The following is a 23,445-nucleotide window of genomic DNA, read 5'->3' on the forward strand; positions in this document are numbered from 1 at the left end:
TCACCATCACTACCATCATCATCAGCACTATCAGTACGGTGTTTTTTTCTGGAAGATTTTGCTGTTTTTTCCAGGATTTTTATGTTGCGTGTAGTCACTTTAAGATGTTTCTTGTTCATGTTTTTGTTGCGGTTGCGCCCGAGTCAAGAGCCGCATGGCTCACAGGGTTATTCCTAATCAATGAAATGAAAAAAATCACCACTGACATCGACATTGATCATGATCACTGTCATCACTTTTGGAGCGATTCGAAAGCCGTCGATTACTCAACCGGGGGAATCGATTTCTCCGCGTCACGTGTCCTCTTCCCCGCTTCGATTGTTCGTTGCCCCTCCTCCTTGCATACAAAGTGAGAGCCAAGAGAGAGGCGAGCGAGCGAGTGACTTCTCGTGTCTGTGTGTGCTGGTGTTGGAGAGAGGAGAGAGAGACAAAGGCGGACGTGCGAGAATGGAAACACTCTGCTTTGCGCAGCGCGTGATGATAGCCGTCCAGCTGCTGCTCCTCCTGCCTGCAACTCTGGGTGAGTTCGCTGTCAGTTTTCAGAGTCGTTTTAAAGACAAATGCCATATTCACCGTGACACTCGCTTCAGGTGCGTTGCGTTGTGTGGGGGTCGCAGCTGCACAGGGATTTGTCGACCACACCAGACGGCCTATTCGCAGAACTGCGTGCCCTTAACTACTTACGGAGTTATCTAGCTACCTACCCAATCGCTTGTGTGGCTGCCTAGAGATGTCAACTACCTCGCCTGGTATGCAGGAGGTCGTGGGTTCGATCTCGACCCTGACGCCTGCTGTTGTATATTTGGAGTTTGCGGTGTCTCTCTCTCTCTCTCCACGTGGTCGCGTGGATTTTTCTCAAGGTCCTTCGGGTTTGTTTTTACCGCTCCACATTTAGGATCGGCATCACCACGCGTAAGAGTTATTTGGCTGCTGTACACTTCCACATGATGACGATGAGCGCACTTCGTTGGGCTATCATTTGTGTTCGCCAGGTCGCCTCTGAAAAAAAGAGACCCAGAGCTCTGTGGGGCCTTACGTGCTATAATTAAAAAATAAGTTAATAGTTTAGTTACGTTTATAATTACTCGTTTAACCCGTATTTTCTGTTCCTCTCTTCTTCCCTGTGTATTTGTTTTTTTTACATGTTTGTTACGTGGGAACAACCCCAACCCACTCTGGGACACGCCAGTCAAATTATGAGTTGTGCATCAGTGCGTGGAGCCAATGTTTCAAAGTCCTCGGTTGATGTGTGGCTGCGACTCCACAATCGCAGCTACGCCTGGCCTCGTGCAGCTTTAGGAAGGTCACGTCTTTCTCATGTTTTATTCCGCAAACTCCCTCGCGTCGTTACATTGCAACATCCTGACGTTCCCGACGGGTTTTTTTCCCCCAGGGGGTCACGAGTTAAGAAATAAAATAAACTCCACAAGGACGAAGTGGCTGGGGTGTGACACAGAGAGTCGGGAAGACACTCAGCTGGCATCGCTTGCGAGCCTGGGATTAAAATTCGAAGCGAGGTATCAGCTGCCACAACTCTGCTTAGACCGGGTGGCCCGGGTGACTAAGAGAGTCTAAACACACTCACTCACTTGCCTGGGACTCTCTCTTGAGTGAGAGACATTGAAACGGGTCACCCACTTCAGAGCCAGAGTTCGAAATTCGAAGCGAGGTATCAGCTGTCACAACTCTGCTTAAACCAGGTTTGGGGAGGGGGGACGGTGGGTAGGAGATGGTAACTACCTCGCCTGGTGTACAGGAGGTCGGTAAGGTTCGATCCCGACCCTGGTTGCGTGGTTGCGTGGATTTTTCTCCGGGTCCTCCGGTTTTTCCCACTTCATTTAGAATCAACATCACGTGTTAAATCTATATTGAAAACTCATTTACTTACAGCTGATTTTTGTGTTCAGTTCGGTGCCCTTCCCCCACACCTCCGATTAGCACGCTTGGCTATGTACGGTTCGAGAGAAGTTCAACATACATTCATACATACAACACTGCCCATACACTCAACACTGCCCATTTTATTTTATTTTATACTTACGTGACTTTACCGAAAGAACCAAAGAGTATGGATCCCTGAAGTCACGAAAACTTCAAGTCAAGATTACTGCCCATAGACTCAACACTGCCCATTGACTAAACACTGCCCATAGACTCAACACTGCCCATAGACTGTATGTATGTATGTCGAACAAGTTCGACATACATACATATACACACGTACATACATAATCGCATGCAGTGCCAGAAATCTGGATTTTCAAATCCATTATTTGGGGTTTTTGCCATTTTAGAGTCTCTGGCCTCTGAATGATCTCCCAAATCATTTGTTAGATCTTAAACAGTGGCGCAATTATGATCCTTAACTCAGCCTTTCCTTTGGTAATTGTTAACATTACGGGCAGGGCTCAATGTAAACGAGCATCTTAATCTCAAAAGAAGATCGCCGTCCCAAAGCGGTGGACGTATTTCCACGCTGAACATATCCATCCCCCTTTTGTTTACCCACTGCTGGATGAAGGCCTCTCCTCTCCCCGTGTGTGTGCATTGGGGAGCGGTAGTGTAGCAGATTAGCGCTACGAAACCCAGCATAGAGCCGTGTTCGATTCCCGCTCACGACCACCAACACCAGCGATGATGATCAGAACCAATTATTGGCCTCCCCTAGGTCGACTCGGCCTCAAATGAGTGTGTGAACATCGCCACTGGGGAGACAAAGGCGGCCAGGCGTGGTGCTGGCCACACACCCCCTCGTGTGGCGTGCCGGCCTTCATTGGTGCTCGCAAACCGCACTTGCCCCCAACATTCCGTTCAGGCTAAGTGGTGGATATTTTATATTCTTTGTTCTTTCGGTAAAGTCACGTAGAAGGGAACTCATAAAATAATAAAAAATAAAACAATAAAATTCTCACCACAAACGTGGTTTTCACACCTGACGATGATTGCGTGTGTTGCAATCGGTACGTCGTAAGAATTGTATTGTTTAATTTTTATTATTTTATTATTTCCCTTCTACGTGACTTTACCGAAAGAACCAAGCATATAAATCCCTGCAGTCACGAAAGCTTCAAATCGAAATTTGGTGGATCTTCGTTTGTATTTGTGGGGGTTATTTGAGCATACTTCACCGTGCTGGTCAGTCCAGGTTTTTGTGAAGGCGGGGAAGCGTAGACACGAAAGCATCGGTGTAAAGTCCAATAAATTATTCACATGTATTTATTTTACCAGGTAAGGCCCCACTGAGCTATGTAGCTCATTTTCAGAAGCGACCTGGCAATCACAAATGATGGCTCAACGGAGTGGGCTCATCATCATCATCATCACGTGGAAATGTATAGCAGCAAAATACTCTAAAATACGCAATGTTGATTCTAAATGTGGAGAGAAACCCCGGAGGACCCGGAGAAAAATCCCTACAATCACGGGAACAGAGCCCCCACAAACTCCAAAATACAGCGTCAGGGTCAAGATGGAGCGCACGGCCTCCTGCATACCAAGCCAGGTAGATAACATGTCGATAATATCTACCTTACTTCCTTGGCTGCACAGCCAACTTTCATATCCTTGCAGGAGCCAATAACACGTGGTAATCCTGGTCAACACCCATTCGGACACGATTCAATCCCAAGTGCAGTGATTTTATTCACCGTAACAAATTCAAGTTCATGATCATCCCTTCTCAAATTTGAGCTGGTGCTTATCTGATACGACGGTGGAAATTCTGCATGCCTCTGTGGTATGGGGCCAATCGATCTGTAGCGCGACCAGACACTCTTGGCTTCCCCACAATGTGGTACTCATTTTATGTGTACGCTGCCGTGTGATGCCCATGAACTCTCCATACAGTTGATTATCTTCGTTACCAAATTACCGTTTCTTTTCTCTGACTTGCAGCTGTTTCGCAGTCGATTACAGACCTCCAAGTTCCGCTTTAATTCTTTCCCCGCACCACCACAATCTGGGTGCCACCCTGGCTAGGAGATGTTAACTCCCTCGCCTGGTATACAGGAGGTCGTGGGATCGATCCCGATCCTGACGCCTGCTGCTGTATATTTGGAGTTTGCGGTTTCTCTCTCATCATCATCATCACGGTGGCTAGGAGATGTTAACTACCTCGCCTGGTCTACAGGAGGTCATTGGTTCGATCCCGACCCTGATGTCTGCTGTATATTTGGAGTTTGCGGTGTCTCTCTCTCTCTCCACGTGGTCGCATGGATTTTTCTCCGGGTCCTCTGGTTATTCCCTCCACATTTAGAATCACGGTGCGTTTTAGAGTTATTAGGTGTGCTATACATTTGCACGTGACGATAAGCCACTTCGTTGAACTTTGATTTGCGATAGCCAGGTCGCTTTTGAAAAAGAGCTATATAGCTCGGTTGGGCTTTACTTGGTTAAACAAAAATAATAATTCGTAGTTTTGGCTTTAGGTCTCCGCCTTCTGCCGTAGTTGATCGTCCTCATTTGACCAAATATCCAGCCTCGCCACCACCACCTCGAGTTGCTTAAGGTCTTCCTCTTATCACATCTTTCATTTTGGCTATTTTGGTCGTAGGTAAGGCTACCAAACTTGCCAGTTATGGCCGGGGCAATCTCGGTTTCAGACAAGTCTGCCTCCTATGCACCCGCGTCTCTCGCATTACTCGGTGACAGAATATGCGTCTGTCGATGATATATCAATGATCTCGGCAATAGTGGGCTCGGTGAAAACGGGAACGGGTATTGAACTCGCAAACTTTCGGACAGTGAGGCACATCAACTGAGGGGTCTGCTACCTGCTGTGTTGTCCCTGATCCTGCATACTGCATAATGCACGGGCATAATATGACTTTGAAACCCCCCCCCAACCTCGTACGTATTCCACAAGTAGTGACTAATCCCATATCTGCATTTGCCATAAATATGCTAAATTGATCTTGATATGCAAATTCCTTTGTCAAGGCGCCCCTTCCCCCCTCCAACCCAGCTTAAATATACGCTGCCAAGCCTGGTGGTGCCCATTCAGACGCTGTCTTTCCGACAGACCTGTTCTTCACCTGAGGACGGCTGCTTGCGTTGTGGCCGAAACGTCGTGATAATTATTTTATTATGTTTTATTTTAATTATTTTATTATTTCCCTTCTACGTGACTTTACCGAAAGAACCAAGAAGATGAATCCCTGCAGTCACGAAAGCTTTAAATCGAAATTTGTCCCTGATTTGTTTCGAGCCCGGGGGGGAGGGGGGGTGTTGGCATATTGACGCGCGAGTCAGGTAGCCGCCCACATGAAATCCACCGGCTCTTTCAAGTCCAGTATTTTGTGTGTGTGTGTGCGTCACTTGCCTAACAATCCACCGCTCAAGACAAACACTTTCACACGTAGCTCTCTCCCCTCTTGTGATGTTGTGAGACATTCCACTTTCATTTAAACGATACAACTTTAAAAAATTTTGACCAGGTAAGGCCCAACTGAGCTGCTATATAGCTAGCTTTTTTTCGGTAAAGTCACGTAGGTAAAAAAATGAAATTAAAGTTAATAGAAATAAAATAATAAAAATGATTTATTTTATTTTAATAAATTTTAAATATTTTTTTTAATTAAAGTTAATACAAATAAAATAATAAAAATATTTATTATTGTTTTATTTTTATTAATTTTACCGAAAAAAGCTAAGAGTATGAATCCTTGCAGTCACGAAAGCTTCAAATCTAGAATGCTATATAGCTTTTTTTTTCAGAAGCGACCTGACCATCACGAGTGATAACAGCTCAACGAAGTGGCTTATCAATCACGTGACAATGTGTAGGAGACAAATGCTCAATGCGCGTGATGTTGATTCTAAATCTGGACGGAAAACCGGAAGGACCTGCCGAAAAAAAAACACGTGACCACAGGGTAGAGAGCAAGAGAGATAACATCCAAACTACAAATGTACAGCAGGCGTCAGGGTCGGGATCGAACCCACGACCTCCTGTAGACCAGGCGAGGTAGTTAACATCTCCTAGCCACCGGCATTGATGTAACTCGCATTGTGACAAACCCTGGGACAAGACAAAAGTGCGGCGTACAGTGCAGTACGGTATCCAGGAGGAAGAGGAGGTTTGCAGGAGGATTTTTTCCCTCTTGTGTTTTTCACAATCTCGTCCTTCGTTTGAGGAAGTGAACGGCCCCACATGTGTGTCCTGTGTGTCATCGGCGGAGCGGGGGAGGGGAAGCGCAACATCTGAGTCGCGTTTCACACGCCCGCCCACACACAGATTGCGAGGCAATATCCACAACGATACAATGTCCACTCCCCCACCTTGCCCGGTTCAATAGCCGTCAGCGGACCGTTTGGGGCCGAGCCGCGTTGTTCGTAGCGAGGGGTGTGGGTGGTGGCCAGAACCACCACGCCCGGCCGCCTTTGTCTCCCCCGAGTGGCGGTGTTTTGCACGTCGCATCAGGCGCTCGACTGAGGCTGAGTCGACCGAGTAAGGTGGTTGAGGGAGTGAGTGATTGAGCCGGTTGTGGGGAGCGGTGGTGCAGCGGTTAGCGCTATGCTGCGCTACGAACCCGGCCACTCGGGTTCCATTCCCGCTCACGGCGAACACCGGTGACGATTATCTGAACCGGTCCCTGGGCCTCTCCTAGGTCGACTGAGCCTCAAATGAGTATCTGGTGCGGTGTGTGGTAAACATCGCCACTGGGGAGACAAAGGCGGTCGGGCGTGGTGCTGGTCACCCACCCTCTCGTGTGCCGTTCCGGCATTCATAGGTGCTGCTCGCTAACAGCACTTGTCCCTACAGCCTATTAGGGCTATAGGGGGGATCTTTGTCTTTTTCATCTTTGTGTCTCTGTCCGTAAGTGGGAAGCGGTGGTTTAGCGGTCAGCGGCCAGCTACGCTGCGCTACGAACCCGGCCACCCGGGTTCGATTCCCACTCACGGTCAACACCAGTGACGATTATCTGAACCGGTCCTGGCCTCCTCTAGGTCGACTCAGCCTGAAATGAGTACCTGGTGCGGTGTGTAGTAAACATCGCCACTGGGGGAGACAAAGGCGGTCGGGCGTGGTACTGGCCACCCATCCCCTCGCGTGCCGTGCCGGCCTTCATAGGTGCTCGCTAACAGCACTTGCCCCTACAGTCTGTTAAGGCTATACGGGGGGATCTTTGTCTTTTGGTTTGTACGTATATTTGTTGAACTTCTTTCGCGCCATACGTAGCCCACCGTGCTAATCGTAGGCGCGGCGGTCAGGTGGTGGCCCAGACGCCACGGTCCGAGGGACGGATCGTGGTGGATCATCAACTTCTGCTGCTGTCGACAGCAGCTGATGATGACCGACATCGTGGCCAGAGAGGGCAATGTGGAGTGCCCGCTACTGCGAGACGAAAAAAAATCACTTCCACATTTTCGACGGGAAAATGCGAGTTTGCGTCCTTTTTTGTCGGTGTAAAATTCCGCACGTTGACCGTTTTGCCCTCGGTTTGAGCCAAGTTTTAAAAATACAATGCAGAAGCGTACACTTACGCATCCTTCACAGCTTTACAAATGTTCCACCAATATTCGGACCCGCGCGTACAGCTGCGGCTGCCATTCGCCACTAAAGTTGGCTGTTATGTCACCACGGTTCTATTGGTGCCAGGCCAGGTGCACCTTGAGGCCACGTGAAGTTGTCAAAAGCCTCGCTGCTGAAAAGAGGTCACGGGACAGACCCTGCAGGTGCCATGGGTTGACTGACTGAGATGACTGGCAGATGCACCACCTGTGCTGCCCACTGTGCCAACTCGCTGCATTTTATCCCGCCCGGCGCTCCGCTCGTTGTTGTGAGCGTCGCTCCTCTGCCCTCCGTTGTTGCTGGAGGGCGACTGCCTCCAACTGCCCAGCAGCGTCCTTCACGAACCTCTTGACACCGCTGGAACCAATCATTTGCAAGTCCACTCAGCTCCAAATCCTTCGGTACCGCATCAATCCATCTCTTCTCTAGCCCGTGCCGTGTCCGTTTAGCCCCCATCTTATCTGGCCAAACAGAAGCTGCTTGGCCATGCAGTGGCCGGGCATGCGGGCTACATGACACAGCCAACGCAGCCTTGCCTGCTGGAGGAGCTCACTGATTGGGCTGTGTCCATATCTATACCAGGATCTTTGAGCTCCTCACACAATCCAGTCTAGTTAAACCAAGGATGGATCGTAGGTAGGCAGGTCAGTGCAGATGTTCCATTAGAGGGCCCCACATTTCGCAAGCGTAGAGAAGGGAGGGGCATGACTGACTGAGAAGGCCCGAAGCTTTGTGTGGAGCGACAGACCAGGTTGCTTCCACACAGCGCTAAGCGGTCGATGGAGAGATAATGCCGCTCGATTGATTCGGAGTGAGACCTCCGCCGTCAAAACGGAGCTGGTCCATAAGCACACTGAGCCAGATATGGAGACCTCTTCCCACTCTCTCCACAGCTGCACCATCACCAATGGGGAGTTGAGGGGGTGGAGTGTTTGGTGGCACAAAATAAACCCAGTTTTGATGGGGCTGATGGTAAGGACCCCACCACTTAGTAGTGCACTCGTATACACAGACACACACATCTCCAAACACATCCACTATGTACACGCACATAAAGACAAAGATCCCCCGTATAGCCTTAACATACTCTTGGGGCAAGTGCTATTCACGAGTACCTATGAAGGCTGGCACGGCACACGAGGGGGTGGGTGGCCAGCACCACGCCTGGCCGCCTTTGTCTCCCCAGTGGCGATGTTTACAGACCAGGTACTTATTGAAGGCCGATTCAGCCAAGGGGAGGCCCAGGAACAGTTCAGATATATTTTATTTTACCAGCTAAGGCCCACTGAGCTATATAGCTCTTTTTTTTTTAAAGTGACCAGGCCACAAATGATAGCTCAACGAAGTGGCTTATCATCATCGCGTGTAAATGTATGGTAGCAGCCACATACTTTAAACGATTCTAAATGTGAAGAGAAAAACCGGAGAAAAATCCACAGGATCACGGGAAGAGAGACACGCAAATTCCAAATATACAGCAGACGTCAGGGTCGGGATGGAACCCACGAACTCTTGTATACCAGGTGAGGTAGATAACATATCCTAGCCACCGTGATGATGATGAGAGAGAGAGAGACACGCAAACTCCAAATATACAGCAGGCGTCAGGGTCGGGATCGAACCCACGACCTCCTGTATACCAGGCGAGGTAGTTAACATATCCTAGCCACCATGACACCCATCACCAATGTTGGCAATTAAGAGGAATCAAACTCGGGTCGCTGGGTCCGTAGTGAGTGTGCTAACCGCTGCGCCACGACTTCCTCCTGTATGTACAAAGATCCTCCGTATATCCTTGAATAGACTGTTGAGGCAAATGCTGTTAGCGAGCACCTATTAGGGCTCCTAAAACACACGAGGGTTTGGGTAGCCAAGACCACGCCTGACCGCCTTTGTCACACATACACACACGGTGTGTATACACCCAAAATATAAAGATCTTCCATATAGCCTGAACAGACTGTTGGGGCAAGTGCTGTTAGCGAGCAGCACCTAAGAAGTTCGGCAGTGGGGCTTACGAGGGGGTGGGTGGCCAGCACCACGCCCGGCCGCCTTTGTCTCCCTCGTGGCGACGATTTACACAATGCACCAGATACCCCCTTGAGGCCGATTCCACTGAGAATGTATTACGGTGAATAGAATCGCTGCGCTTGGGATTGAATCGTGTCTGAATGGGTGTTGACCAAGATTGCCACGTGTTATAGGCTACTGCACAGCTACGAAATTTGCTGTGCAGACAAAAAAAACCAAGCTCATTGGTCGGGGGGCGCCACGGTGGCTAGGAGATGTTAACTACCTCGCCTGGTATGCAGAAGTTCGTCTGTTTGAGCCCGACCCTGACGCCTGCTGTATATTTGGAGTTTGTGTGTCTCTCTTTCTCTCCCCGTGGTTGCGTGGATTTTTCTCCGGCTCCTCCGCCTTTCCCCCCCTCCACATTTAGAATGATCACATATTTAGGTGTATTTTGCTGCCGCTATACATTTCCACGTGGTGATGGTGATGATGATACACCGCTTCGTTGAGATATAAATTGTGATAGCTAAATCTCTTCTGAAAAAGATCCATACATCTCAGTGGGCATTTGCTCCCGCGTCTACGCTTCCCTGCCTTCACAAAAACCTGGAATGACCAGCACTGTGAAGGATGCTCCAATAATGACCACAAAGACAAAGATCCCCTGTATAGCCTGAACAGACTGTTGGGGCAAGTGCTGTTAGCGATTAGCACCTACGAAAGCCGCCACTGCACGCATAGGCGTGGGTGGCCAACATCACGCCCGGCCACCTTTGTCTCCCTAGTTGCCATGTTTACACACCTCACCAGGTACTCATTTGAGGCTGAGTCGACCTAGGGGAGTCTCAGGACCAATTTAAGATAATTTTCACCTGTGTTGGCCGTGAGCGGGAATCGAACTCTGGTCGCCAGGTTCGTAGCGCAGCGCGCTAACCTGCTACACTACCGCTTCCCACACTCGCCCATCACACACACAGTGGCTTTGCACGCTCTCATTCACACAGATTTCTTCTCACACTGGTCAAATACAGCCTTTAGCACATGCCATGGAAACTGTTCACCAGTTGTTTGCCATCTCAGGTCGCTCTTGATGATGGTGGGTTGAAGGAGGGTGGGGCGGTGGTTAATTTAAAAATGTTTGCTGCCGTTTCCAACGCCGCCGATTTTTACCCCCCACCACCACCACCACCACCCAGGTTTATGTTATTTTTCGCGTCTTCACACGAAGAAGATAAAGAATCCACGAGAAGAAAAATCTTCTCACCGAACACGGTCAGCCCACGATGCCTGCGCTGTGTCGTTAGAAGAACGTTGCACGGGAGAGGAGATCATAGAGCTACCTCCTGACGTCTCGTGTTCTTCAAGTGACCTCTGGGCCACGCAAAATGAGTAGAGGGCAGCGTTTTCCCAGCCGCTCTGCCATGTGAGAGCAAGGTTCGTCGCGTGCTGCTGCCGCGTTTCACAAGAGCAGCTAAAACACACATGTATGCGCTATGGAGGAAGCCCAATGCCTGAAACGTTGCCTGTTACAGGGACTTCTCTACTTAGGAACAATCGACTAACGAACTTTTAGAGATACAAACAAACCTCTCCGTATGTCCAGTTGCCCGTCCGGACCGAGAGTCGTAAGTTCAGCATACGTGCAATAGATGGCGGTGGTGGCATCTACATCTGCAGAACGTGAAGAACCAGTGGCATCTACATCTGCAGAACGTGAAGAACCAGTGGCATCTACATCTGCAGAACGTGAAGAACCAGTGGCATCTACATCTGCAGAACGTGAAGAACCAGTGGCATCTACATCTGCAGAACGTGAAGAACCAGTGGCATCTACATCTGCAGAACGTGAAGAACCAGTGGCATCTACATCTGCAGAACGTGAAGAACCAGTGGCATCTACATCTGCAGAACGTGAAGAACCAGTGGCATCTACATCTGCAGAACGTGAAGAACCAGTGGTATCTACATCTGCAGAACGTGAAGAACCAGTGGCATCTACATCTGCAGAACGTGAAGAACCAGTGACATCTACATCTGCAGAACGTGAAGAACCAGTGACATCTACATCTGCAGAACGTGAAGAACCAGTGGCATCTACATCTGCAGAACATGAAGAACCAGTGGCATCTACATCTGCAGAACGTGAAGAACCAGTGACATCTACATCTGCAGAACGTGAAGAACCAGTGACATCTACATCTGCAGAACGTGAAGAACCAGTGACATCTACATCTACAGAACGTGAAGAACCAGTGACATCTACATCTGCAGAACGTGAAGAACCAGTGACATCTACATCTACAGAACGTGAAGAACCAGTGGCATCTACATCTGCAGAACGTGAAGAACCAGTGGCATCTACATCTGCAGAACGTGAAGAACCAGTGACATCTACATCTGCAGAACGTGAAGAACCAGTGACATCTACATCTGCAGAACGTGAAGAACCAGTGGCATCTACGTCTGCAGAACGTGAAGAACCAGTGACATCTACATCTGCAGAACGTGAAGAACCAGTGACATCTACATCTGCAGAACGTGAAGAACCAGTGGCATCTACATCTGCAGAACGTGAATAACCAATGGCATCTACATCTGCAGAACGTGAAGAACCAGTGGCATCTACATCTGCAGAACGTGAATAACCAATGGCATCTACATCTGCAGAACGTGAATAACCAATGGCATCTACATCTGCAGAACGTGAATAACCAATGGCATCTACGTCTGCAGAACGTGAATAACCAATGGCATCTACATCTGCAGAACGTGAAGAACCAGTGACATCTACATCTGCAGAACGTGAAGAACCAGTGACATCTACATCTGCAGAACGTGAAGAACCAGTGGCATCTACATCTGCAGAACGTGAATAACCAATGGCATCTACATCTGCAGAACGTGAAGAACCAGTGGCATCTACATCTGCAGAACGTGAATAACCAATGGCATCTACATCTGCAGAACGTGAATAACCAATGGCATCTACATCTGCAGAACGTGAATAACCAATGGCATCTACATCTGCAGAACGTGAATAACCAATGGCATATACGTCTGCAGAACGTGAAGAACCAATGGCATCTACGTCTGCAGAACGTGAATAACCAATGGCATCTACATCTGCAGAACGTGAAGAACCAGTGGCATCTACATCTGCAGAACGTGAATAACCAATGGCATCTACATCTGCAGAACGTGAATAACCAATGGCATCTACGTCTGCAGAACGTGAATAACCAATGGCATCTACGTCTGCAGAACGTGAAGAACCAATGGCATCTACGTCTGCAGAACGTTAATAACCAGTGGCATCTACATCTGCAGAACGTGAAGAGTTCCAATTACTGTTTGGGGGCTCATAAAGGGCTGTGTCGGAAACTCTTAGGCCAAGCGCTGGGATTCAATCTCTGGCTATCTCTCCATCAAGGCTGTAAATATAATATATATTTGGGGGAACACATCCCGCCCAATATTAAAATATGCTCAAAATGTCCCCCCAATATATTGCTATACAAAATAATTGCTGGCTATGTAAATAAAAAACAACAATTTGCTAAACCTTGGCCACAATATCTGGACTTGTCTTCATATAAAGCAATGCATAGATTTCTGTTCATATGATTGTGTTTATGGTTGTACTTTATTAATCCCTAATCTCTGCCATTACATACAATGAAACAAGAAATGGTAAAAAAGTAAAAACAGAGCAATGTAATACAATACACTATTAGACATTGTCAAAAATAAATAAAAAGTCCATCCCATGTGTTAGTGATTTTTTAAAAATATTTTAGGCAGGAAATGAGTTTTCAAATTTAGATATTTTTCTGGGTTGGGACCCCCAGACACCCTGGAAGATTTGGTCCCCCCCAATGTTGACTCCATGGCTACGGCCTTGCTCTCCATTAACAGTATTTTTCTTAAATTACAATTCCGCTTGTTTACCAGCAAAGTCTTGCCGAGTCTTAATACTCTTTTTCAGGAGGGTGCTACCAGAGCTTTTTGCTATAGAGGATGACGACGATGATGCTGATGTTGCTGTGTGTGTGTGATCCCAATTGATAAAGAGTCTGGAGACGTTTCCAGTAGTCATCTCAGTCAGACAACCCGAGGCACCTGCTGGGTCTGTCCCTTGACCTCCTGCTAGCTGCGAGCTTTTGACACTTCACGTGATGGCCTCAACGTTGCACCTGGCCTGGCACAGGCGCCGTAGTGAATGGTGGTTATTGTATGCTGGCTGAAAGCATTTGTCCCAATACCCTGTGTAGGCTACACGGGGGATCTTTGTCTTTGTGTGTGGATGTGTTTATGTTTTGTAGCGGTTAGCGCTATGCTGCGCTACGAACCCGGCGACCAGAGTTCGATTTCCGCTCACGGCCAATACCAGTGACGATTATCTGAAGCGGTCCTGGGCCTCCTCTAGGTCGACTCAGCCTCAATTGTGTACCTTGTGCAGTGTGTATACATCACCACTGGGGAGACAAAGGCGGCCCGGCGTGGTGTTGGCCACCCACCCCCTCGTGTGCCGTTCCGGCCTTCATAGGTGCTACTCGCTAACAGCACTTGCCCCAACAGTCTGTTAAGGCTATACGGGGGATCTTTGTCTTTGTGTGTCTGTATGTGTATGTCTTTGTATGTGTATATGAGTGTATGTCTCTGTCTCTTTGCGTGTGCAGGTGCCCAGAGTATTACATCGGAGATCGACCACGACAGTGAAGCGTCCGGTGGGAGCGGAGGAGACGTGACGCTGCGCTGCGTCTACAAGGGAAGCGGGACCGTCACCCAGATAGGATGGGCGAAGGAAACAAATCAAGTGTGTGTGTACATAGCAGGTCGCCTGAATGATCAAATTGAAATAAATGATAAGTTAAAAGGGCGCCTGACTTTCCTTAGCCACGGAAACAAGAATGCCACCATCTCAATCCGCGCGCTGCGCGCCTCGGACAGCGGCACCTACATCTGCAAATTCACGATAACAAAAGGGACTAGCCAGGCGAAGATCAACCTCATCGTGGTCGGTGAGTTCAATCGGTAACGATGTGGATCGTTTCATTGACGAGGTTAACGAGAAAATAAAGTGGTTCATGTCGTTGTTCAGAATCTTTTACTGAGGCCACAGGAGGAGGAATCCGATGAGCTATGAAGCTCTTCCTTCACCACCGTCCAGTAGAGGTGGGCCAGACCACCCCCTGTATAGCAGGTGAGGTCGTTAACATCTCGCCACCGTGGCAACACCCTCCTGAAACTAGGGTAAGGGGCCATACATTTAGTACGTACGGTGCCGGCCATAAATGACGTCACGCACCGAGGGGGGGGGGGTCAGACATTTGTGACGAGGGGGGGGGGGTTGTTTGAGAAATGTGACGTCACATCAAAATGCGCAACTTTAAATAAATATGGACAACACGTTCTACTTAATTAAATATACTTTTTAATAAATGTTTTCTCCTACAACATCAGAGTGCAGCGACACATTAAATACGCACTACAATGACAATAGTTTAAAGCGATTTGAAGTATGTTTATTTTGGGGGGGGGGGGCAGAGCTTTGTGACGTCATATTTGAGGGGGAGGGGGTGTGACTTTTTGTGACGCCGTGTGACGAAGGGGGGGGGGGTCAAAAATCGTCCAAAATCGCGTGACGTCATTTATGGACGGCCCCTAACCTGTTCGACTGGCTTCAGTACGCAACTTAATTATTTAATGCAGCCGGCGGTGGACAATCTGTTTGCTTAAACACGTTAATATTATTACATTTTTATATTATTAATTTGCCAGGCTCTCATAGGGACATTCGATCTTCGTTCCCACGGTCGCGTCGGGGTGGATTCATTGACATGCTAATTTCTCTGCTCCAGCAGCGGCCCCAGCAGACCCACCTCTCTCTCTCTGCCCCCCCCCCCCCCCTCTGCATTTATGGCCTCGACACAGAGGCATTGGGTCTCTGACAACGATGACGATGATGACGACGACGACAACAAACCCAGACACTGTGCTCACGACCTCCGCCGCCTTGCGTCGCCATTGTTTCAGTGACGCCAGAGGTGACGTTGGCGTTGGGCCCGGCTCCCCTGGTGTCTGGTCGCGTGGCGTCTCAGCTGGCGGCGACGTGCGTAGCGGCCAACGGGAACCCCGCGGCGAAGATAGCCTGGACTCTGAAGAACGTCTCGGGAAGCCACTTTTTCTTGGACGCCCTGAAGGATGACGCGGGCACCATCATCGATCACAAAAATGGCTCCATCAGCGTGACGCGGGAGCTGCGGTTGGAGCCGACGAAGGAGATGCACAAAGCGTCGCTCGCGTGCGTCGTGACGCAGCCTGGGAACGTCAATCAGATCGAGAAGATCGTCGCTCTCAATGTGCACTGTGAGTTGTGTTTCCCACCATTCCGTGGTGCCTAGGAGATGTTAACTACCTCGTCTGGTATACAGGAGGTTCTTGGGTTCGATCCCGACCCCTGATGCCTGCTGTAAATTTGGAGTTTGCACGTTTCTCTCTCTCCTCCCATGGTCGCGTGGATTTTTCTCCGGGTCCTCCGACTTGTTCCCTCCATATTTAGAATCACCATCACCACGCGTTTAAGTTATTTGGCTGCTATACATTTCCATGCGATGATAAGCAATTTCGTTGAGCTATAATTTGTGATAGCTAGGTTGATTCTGAAGAAGAGTGATGTTAGCTCAGTGGGCCTTACCTGGTAAAATGAAAAATAGTTTCGTTTATAGTTTTTACAGAGTATTGGTAAGCACAAGACAATGTACCACTGCATACGGATAATAAGGGGTGAAGGCACAGCCCTGCAATTGCTTGCGCACACCACTGCTGACAGAAGGACCTCCCACCCACTCGAGAGAAACTTGGCCTACTCTTCCACACAAACCAGATGACTTGGAAGAGGTGTGGGTACCCAAACTTAATCCCTGCGTTTGAACACTGCTGGGGACCCCCAGTGGCAGCTGTCCCTATGTGGCACAAGGTGTATGCAGTGCTGGCCTACAAATGAGAAGTTAGTCTGCCAATACTGGGCGATGATATCGTTTCACGTCTAAGATGTGCCAAGTGCTTTACCAGCCCCGACAATTGGTCCGTTTTTAAAGCTCCACTTAAATCTATGTATATTGAACTTTTTTCGTGCGCCGTACGAAGCCAACCATGCTAATCAAAGGTGCGGGGGGGGGGGGGGGGGCAGGACAACAAACTGAACACAAAATAGCTGTTTATAAAGAAATTAGTTTTAAATCTAGATTTAAAAGTACACAGCTTACAGTGGCTTCCTAGTATAGGAAGGAAGAGCGTTCCAGACGGTCGCAGAAGCGCATCTGAAAGCGCACGATGTGGTGACCACCGTCTTTGTTCGATGGCTTAGCCGAAAGCCGCTGCTGCTGCGAAGATGACCACTGGAGTTCACGTGATGATGGTTTATGCTCCTTTACGAGATCAGCGAGGTATTGTGGTTCATTTGTGGCGAACACTTTGTGTGTGCAATGAGTGCGACCTTTAAATCATGTATTCGTTGTCAACAACCGGTTGCCAATGCAGCTCCGTGAGCACTGGACGGACATGCAGTAAATTATAATAACAAAAGGAATGTAGCAAGTCGTTGGTGTTCACACCGTTTATGATGTTCAGGGCAATCACGTAGGACGGCGCGATGTTTCAAGGACATAGTCTGCGGTAGTTTCACAATGGCGGGGGCGATGTTGCTGTGTGTTTCTCATAGACTTCTAGTTAAAGGGTCCCATATACTTAATGTTAAAGGGTCCCATAAACGTAATGTTAAAGGGTCCCATAGACTTAATGTTAAAGGGTCCCATAGACTTAATGTTAAAGGGTCCCATAGACGAATGTAACATGTTTGTTCTAATTTGGACCACCTCGCCAAATCAGAGTATTTATTTACCCTGGAGGAATCCGATGCGCTATAAAGCTACTTTTCACAGATGTCCAGTTAAGGGCATGGGGTTAGAACGTTACAACAACAAACAGTACAAAAACAGTAGAGTATTTCAAAGTACAAGCAAGGTAAACAATTCATCCAAACACAAACACATACAAGTACAACTGAACCATCCGCATCCTACCAGGCGAAGCCCACTGAGGTATTGACTTTTGTTTCAGAAGCAGACAGGCGAAAAGTTTTGTGCGGTGAAAGCACCTGTGGTATTAATGTATAAAATACGATATGAGCTTGATTTGAAGATTTCGTGACTGCAGGAATCTCTTTGGTTCTTTCGGTAAAGTCACGTAGGTATAAAATAAAAATAAATCACGACGTTTCGGGCGCAACACAAGCGTCCATCATCAGGTGGGAAAGCATGGTCTGCTGCTGAGGCAGACTGTTTTAAAAGTTTTGAAATGGGTGTAGCTCAAGGGTCATAAAGAAGTGGCCGGGGCTAGTAATGTTAATGTGAGAAATTAGCATGTACTGTAACTTTATGAACGTTTACACCAAAAAAAAAACAACAAACACAACACGGAAACACGACAGGAGTAGTAGCGGTGGCGGAGGTGACGAGGGAAGTTTTGCGTATTCTACCATTCGCAGACAAGCCGGAGGTGACGATCAGTGGAGTCACTGGCCCCATGCAAGAGGGAAGCACCAAGGTCACTCTCACCTGTCTTGCCGACGCCAATCCCAGCGCCAAATACTCGTGGATGAGGTGAGGGTTCTGGTGTGTCGGTAAGGTTGCCACCATGTCGTTTCTCACGATGCGATTTGATACAGTGGCTAGGAGATGTTAACTACCTCACCTGGTATACAGAAGGTCTGGGTTTGATTTGGAGTTTGTGTGTTCTCTCGTTCCCCGTGGTCGCGTGGATTTCTCTCCGAGTCCTCCGGTTTTTACTTCCACATTTAGAATCGACATCACGTGTTAAAGTTATTTGGCTGCTATAAATTTCCACGTGGTGATGATGATGATGATGAGCCACTTCGTCAGGCTATCATTTGTGATAGCCGGGTCGCTCGTGAGAAAGAGTGACATAAGCTCAGTGGGGCCTTACCTGGTAAAATGAAAAGTTTTAATTTTCTTAATTAATTGCCACGTTTTGGTCACGTGACAAACCCTTACTAAATTGGCTGTGTCAGGTGGTGGTGGCGCGTTTAACGACACATTCACACCTATGCAATGAAACCCAAAAATGTTATTATTAAAATGATATTGCTTGTGCAATTTAATTTGGATAAATTCCAGCTCCTGAGAATCAAAATAATGTGTCTGTTCCACCGTCACACGCTGTGAACGTTGCATCCCAAGTGGCACGGCGGCTGGGGGAAGTGCTGCGCCCCTGACTGCGTGAGCGCCCAGAGGTCGCTCGAAGGGAATCTTGGAGGTAGCTCTCCGACGTCCGCTTCCGCGGATCGTTCTCTCACGCGATGGGGGCGGGGGGGGGGGGGTGCTGAAACTGCTCCGTGAGATTTGCGAACGGCTTCTTCATCTCACGCCACGACGCCGGAGTTTGTTGACCTTCTTCGCACCTCCGATTGGCTACGTACGGTGGGAGAGAAGTTAAACATGTTTACATAACATACGTGACAACATACATAACTTTCGATTTAAAGCTTTCGTGACTGCAGGGATTCATCTTCTTGGTTTTTTCGGTAAAGTCACGTGGAAGGGAAATAATAAAATAATAAAAATTTAACATAATAAAATACAATTCTCACGACGTTTCGGCCACAACGCAAGCAGCCGTCCTCAGGTGAAGAACAGGGCTGTCGGAAAGACAGCGTCCGACAGCCCTGTTCTTCACCTGAGGATGGCTGCTTGCGTTGTGACCGGAACGTCGTGAGAAATGTATTTTAGTTATGTTTTATTTTTATTTTTATTATTTCCCTTCTACATGACTTTACCGAAAGAACCAAGAAGAACATACATAACAACATACGTAACATGTAACATACATACTAACATACGTAACAACATACATAACATACGTACAACATAATGCATACATAACATACGTAACATACAACTACATACATAACATACGTAACATATATAAAATACGTTAAAACATTCATACGGGGTGAACCTGTGTGGGCGTGGAGGAGGGGGGGGGATTGGGCAGAATTTTTACAAAAAAGGTGTTTTTGATGTTATCGCTTCTGTTGTGTTTTGCAGGAATGGTACACATATGAATGGCTCTGACCACAGCACGCTGACTCTAGATCGTGCTGTGAGTAACTCCGGGATGTACCAGTGCATTGCTGTGAACTACGTGGGCTCGAACACTAGCGAGATCGAAGTCAACATCACCTATGCGCCCGCTCAGCCCACCACCATGCCAACCACCATGCCAGGTAACTGGTCTAACACTCTTCTTGGTTCTTTCGGTAAAGTCACGTAGAAGGGAGATAATAAAATAATAAAATAAAACATAATAAAATAATACAATTCTCACGACGTTTCGGCCACAATGCAAGCAGCCATCCTCAGGTGAAGAACAGGTCTGGTCTAACACTGTTTGAGACTAGGCTCGAAAGAAAGCTGTCTCTGGTGTGGACCAATCAGTTTAAATGACAATGCATATATTATCAGAGTATGTTTTTTTTTGCATTCTGACCACAACCATTGTGGTTAATAAAGACATGATTCCTTGTAAAAAGGTTTCAGTTTGGCGTTTTAACATCTTAACACCTGTTTTGTTGCCAAAAATAAGGGGAAAACCTATTCTCATATTTTGGTACTGGCAAAGGAGGTCCCATGATGTAACTGGCGACTCGTTCACTTGGCGAGTCGCGGACATCCAGCGATTGAATGATTCAAATTTGGATTCGATTTAATTGGGAACTCCACTTTGTCAATCTCCTGCTTGGTTCTGAGTGCGCTTCGGCACCGGAATCGCAATCAAGACTCACATCCTCAAGCCCGGTCTCTTCAGGCGGAGTTGCGATGAAGTCTGATACTTACCATTATGTAGGTAACTCACTATTACAAATGTACTATTTTTATTTAACCACGTGTAAGGCCCCACTTAACTACACAGCTCTATGTCAGAAGCGTCCTGGCCACGAATAATAGCTCAACGAAGTAGCTCATCATCGTCATGTTGAAATTTATAGCAGCCAAATCATATCAACGCTTGATGCTGATTCTCAATGTGGAGGGAAAAACCAGAGGACCCGGAGAAAAAATCCACGCTACCACGGAGAGAGAGAGACACGCAAACTCCAAATATAACAACAGGCGTCAGGGCCGGGATCGAGCCCACAACCTCCTGTATTCCAGGCGAGGTTAGTTGACGTCTACCTAGCCAACCATGGTGCCTCCTTTCCCCACTGCAGGCACAGGTTCCAGAGTAAACGGTGGACCAGGATCTCTCGTTTGGATAGGGGTCGGACTTGGAGTGCTGATCATCGTCATGGGCATCGCCGTCGGGGTCTGTGTCATCATGAAGAAGAGGATGAGGAAGAGCGCGAATGGGTGAGCACGAGTGCTTGGCCTCTCTTGGGGGCCTGGGTTGAGCAAACCGTGATGTCAATAGAAGTGGCACACGTTGTGCAGCATTGTACACCCGCTCCTCGTAAAACAGTAAAAACAAATTTAAAATCGGTCTTTTGACTCCTGTCGCCAAGTTTGACGCAATTCGGTCTACTGAGACTAGCTAAAATAAGTAATATTAAAAATTTTTTTAACACACTTTTATGAAATCTACTAGTAATGGAAGAACTCCACGACTCCAGGAAGTGGCCCCGAAGCTTGCCACAACGTAAGGGACCGTGGTCAATTACAGCCAACGTCAGTTGACCGTGGACAATTAGACCCAAGCCGAAACATAACATGAAAACGAATGTTTAAAAATATATATATTTTTATGATAGAATATAGCATTGTCATCAGTATGACATAAGTATACCAAGTTTGCAGTCGATACCACATTGGGAAGTGGGTTAAAATTGAGTTACAAGATTTGAGGATACAAGAACGACAACAACAACGACAACAACAACGACAACAACAGACAGAGTGAGTTAAATGAAAGCGTGTAAAAAAAAAGAAGAGAGGTCAACATTGACTGTTTATTTGGGGTCCTGTTGAATCGAGGTCAACATTGACCGTTTATTTGGGGTCCCGTTGAATCGAGCAACAGTCCCGACCAAGTGTAGGGCACGAGAACAAATTTCCCCCCCTTGGGAACACTGAGCCAGCCAATGGCCATCGTGGCGGGGGTTGCTATGTAGCAACAGGCCGTGTGCAAAGTTTCGCGTGTTGGAGCCGCTCGTTATGAACGATTCCGTCTTCCGACCGGCTACGGCGTCGCGGGAACCGATTTCGGCGCGCACCACCAACAACCCCGCAAGATTCTGTGACCGGGGGTTGCGAGGCATGGGAAAAGAAATTAATATTGCACGAAATCTCGTTGTATTTATTAGATTATATATTATTTCCAATGTATTCTTATCTTTTTTATTAATGATTATTTTATATACCGTGCATTGCCGATGTACCGCCTAACTCGTTCAAATACATTTGAGGGCCTTCACTCGACTGGACGCTAACATGCACGCTTCTTTCCTGCATATTGTGTGCCCACCCCCTCTTTGTTTTCGCCTGCAGGTTGGGCGACGTCCAATTATCGCGAAACACGGAGGTGAGTTTTTCTCGCAGAGCCATCGCGAGAGATTCCGCTCGAGCCGAACGCAACCCAGCGTATGGACACGGTCTTGCGCAGGCACGCTTGACGCCTCTGTTGCCAATCCACTGCTGGATGAGGGGGCCCCCTCCCCGCCCTGTGCTGTGTGGTTCATTGAGGGGGTGGGGTGAGGTCTGTTTGTCCTTACTTCGCCACGTTGAACAGTGTGCGGTTGGTGAAGGTGGGGAGCATGGAAGCGTCAGGTCGATTCCAGAGCACGGCTAATGTTGTCGTGGCGACTGGTATCCAAACCGGTCCTCCGCGTTTCCTAACCCCTTCACCGAAGCGCCATGGGGGGGGCAAGATGTTAACTACCTCGCCTGGTATGCAGGAGGTCGTGGGCTCGATCCAACGTTGGCTAGGAGATGTTAACTACCTCGCCTGGTACACAGGAGGTCGTGGGCTAGATCTCACGGTGGCTAGGAGATGTTAACTACCTCGCCTGGTATACAGGAGGTCGTGGGTTCGGTCCCAACCCTGACGCCTGCTGTATATTTGGAGTTTGCGTGTCTCTCTCTCTCCCCGTGGTCGCGTGGATTTTTTTCTCCGGGTCCTCCGTTTTTTCCCCTCCTCATTTAGAATCGACGTCACGCATTGAGAGTATTTGGCTGCTACTATAAATTTCCACACGATGATACGCCACTTAGTTGAGCTATTATTTGCGATAGCCAAGTCGCTTTGATAAAGAAGCTAATAGCTCAGTGGGTAAAATAAAAAAAAACGGTTTAAGTTTAGACCAGCGAGGTGAAGTCGAGTCAAACAGCCAAGCGTGCCCAAAACAGCGAGGGAGAAGGTGGCCTTCAATCCAGAAGTGGATTGACAAAGTGCTTCTAATAATTGTTTTGATTCGAAAATATAAATCAATACTAATAACCACCATTCGCCACTAAATGACAGTGACGTCACCACAATGTTTGTGCCAGGCTAGGTGCACTTTGAGGCCACGTGAATTGCGAAGGCTCGCTGCTGGCAGAAGGTCATGAGACCGACCCAGATGCCATGGGTTAGCTGACCGTGATGACTGGTAGATGCAGCAGCTGTACCCCTCTTACGGAACCAAATCGCTGCATTTTAGCCGCACGGTGCTCCACTCGTTGTTGTGAGCGTCGCTCCTCCGCCCTCCGTTGTTGTTGGAGGAAGACTGCCTCCAACTGCCCAGTAGCGTCCTTCACGAGCCTCCTCCATATGAATTACAAAGACAAAGATCCCCCATTTAGCCCGAACAGACTGTAGGGGCAAGTGTTGTTAGTGAGCACCTATGAAGGCTGGCATGACACACA

The 23,445-nt window shown here is 48.1% G+C and overlaps 1 protein-coding gene across 1 annotated transcript in view; it reads left to right on the forward strand.

Annotated features, from left to right (window-relative positions):
* Window positions 1-366: 366 nt before the first annotated feature.
* LOC144952088 (nectin-1-like) overlaps window positions 367-23,445 on the forward strand; it is a 29,766-nt gene continuing 6,687 nt past the window's right edge. The window contains exons 1-7 of the mRNA XM_078882494.1: window positions 367-520; window positions 14,206-14,547; window positions 15,563-15,895; window positions 18,075-18,189; window positions 19,654-19,832; window positions 20,817-20,955; window positions 22,090-22,123. Coding sequence (XP_078738620.1) covers window positions 448-520; window positions 14,206-14,547; window positions 15,563-15,895; window positions 18,075-18,189; window positions 19,654-19,832; window positions 20,817-20,955; window positions 22,090-22,123 — 1,215 coding nt within the window. The 5' untranslated portion in view covers window positions 367-447. The remainder of the gene's footprint in view (window positions 521-14,205; window positions 14,548-15,562; window positions 15,896-18,074; window positions 18,190-19,653; window positions 19,833-20,816; window positions 20,956-22,089; window positions 22,124-23,445) is intronic.

This window comes from Lampetra fluviatilis, chromosome 65, assembly GCF_964198595.1.
Source record: "Lampetra fluviatilis chromosome 65, kcLamFluv1.1, whole genome shotgun sequence".
Lineage (NCBI taxonomy): Eukaryota > Metazoa > Chordata > Hyperoartia > Petromyzontiformes > Petromyzontidae > Lampetra > Lampetra fluviatilis.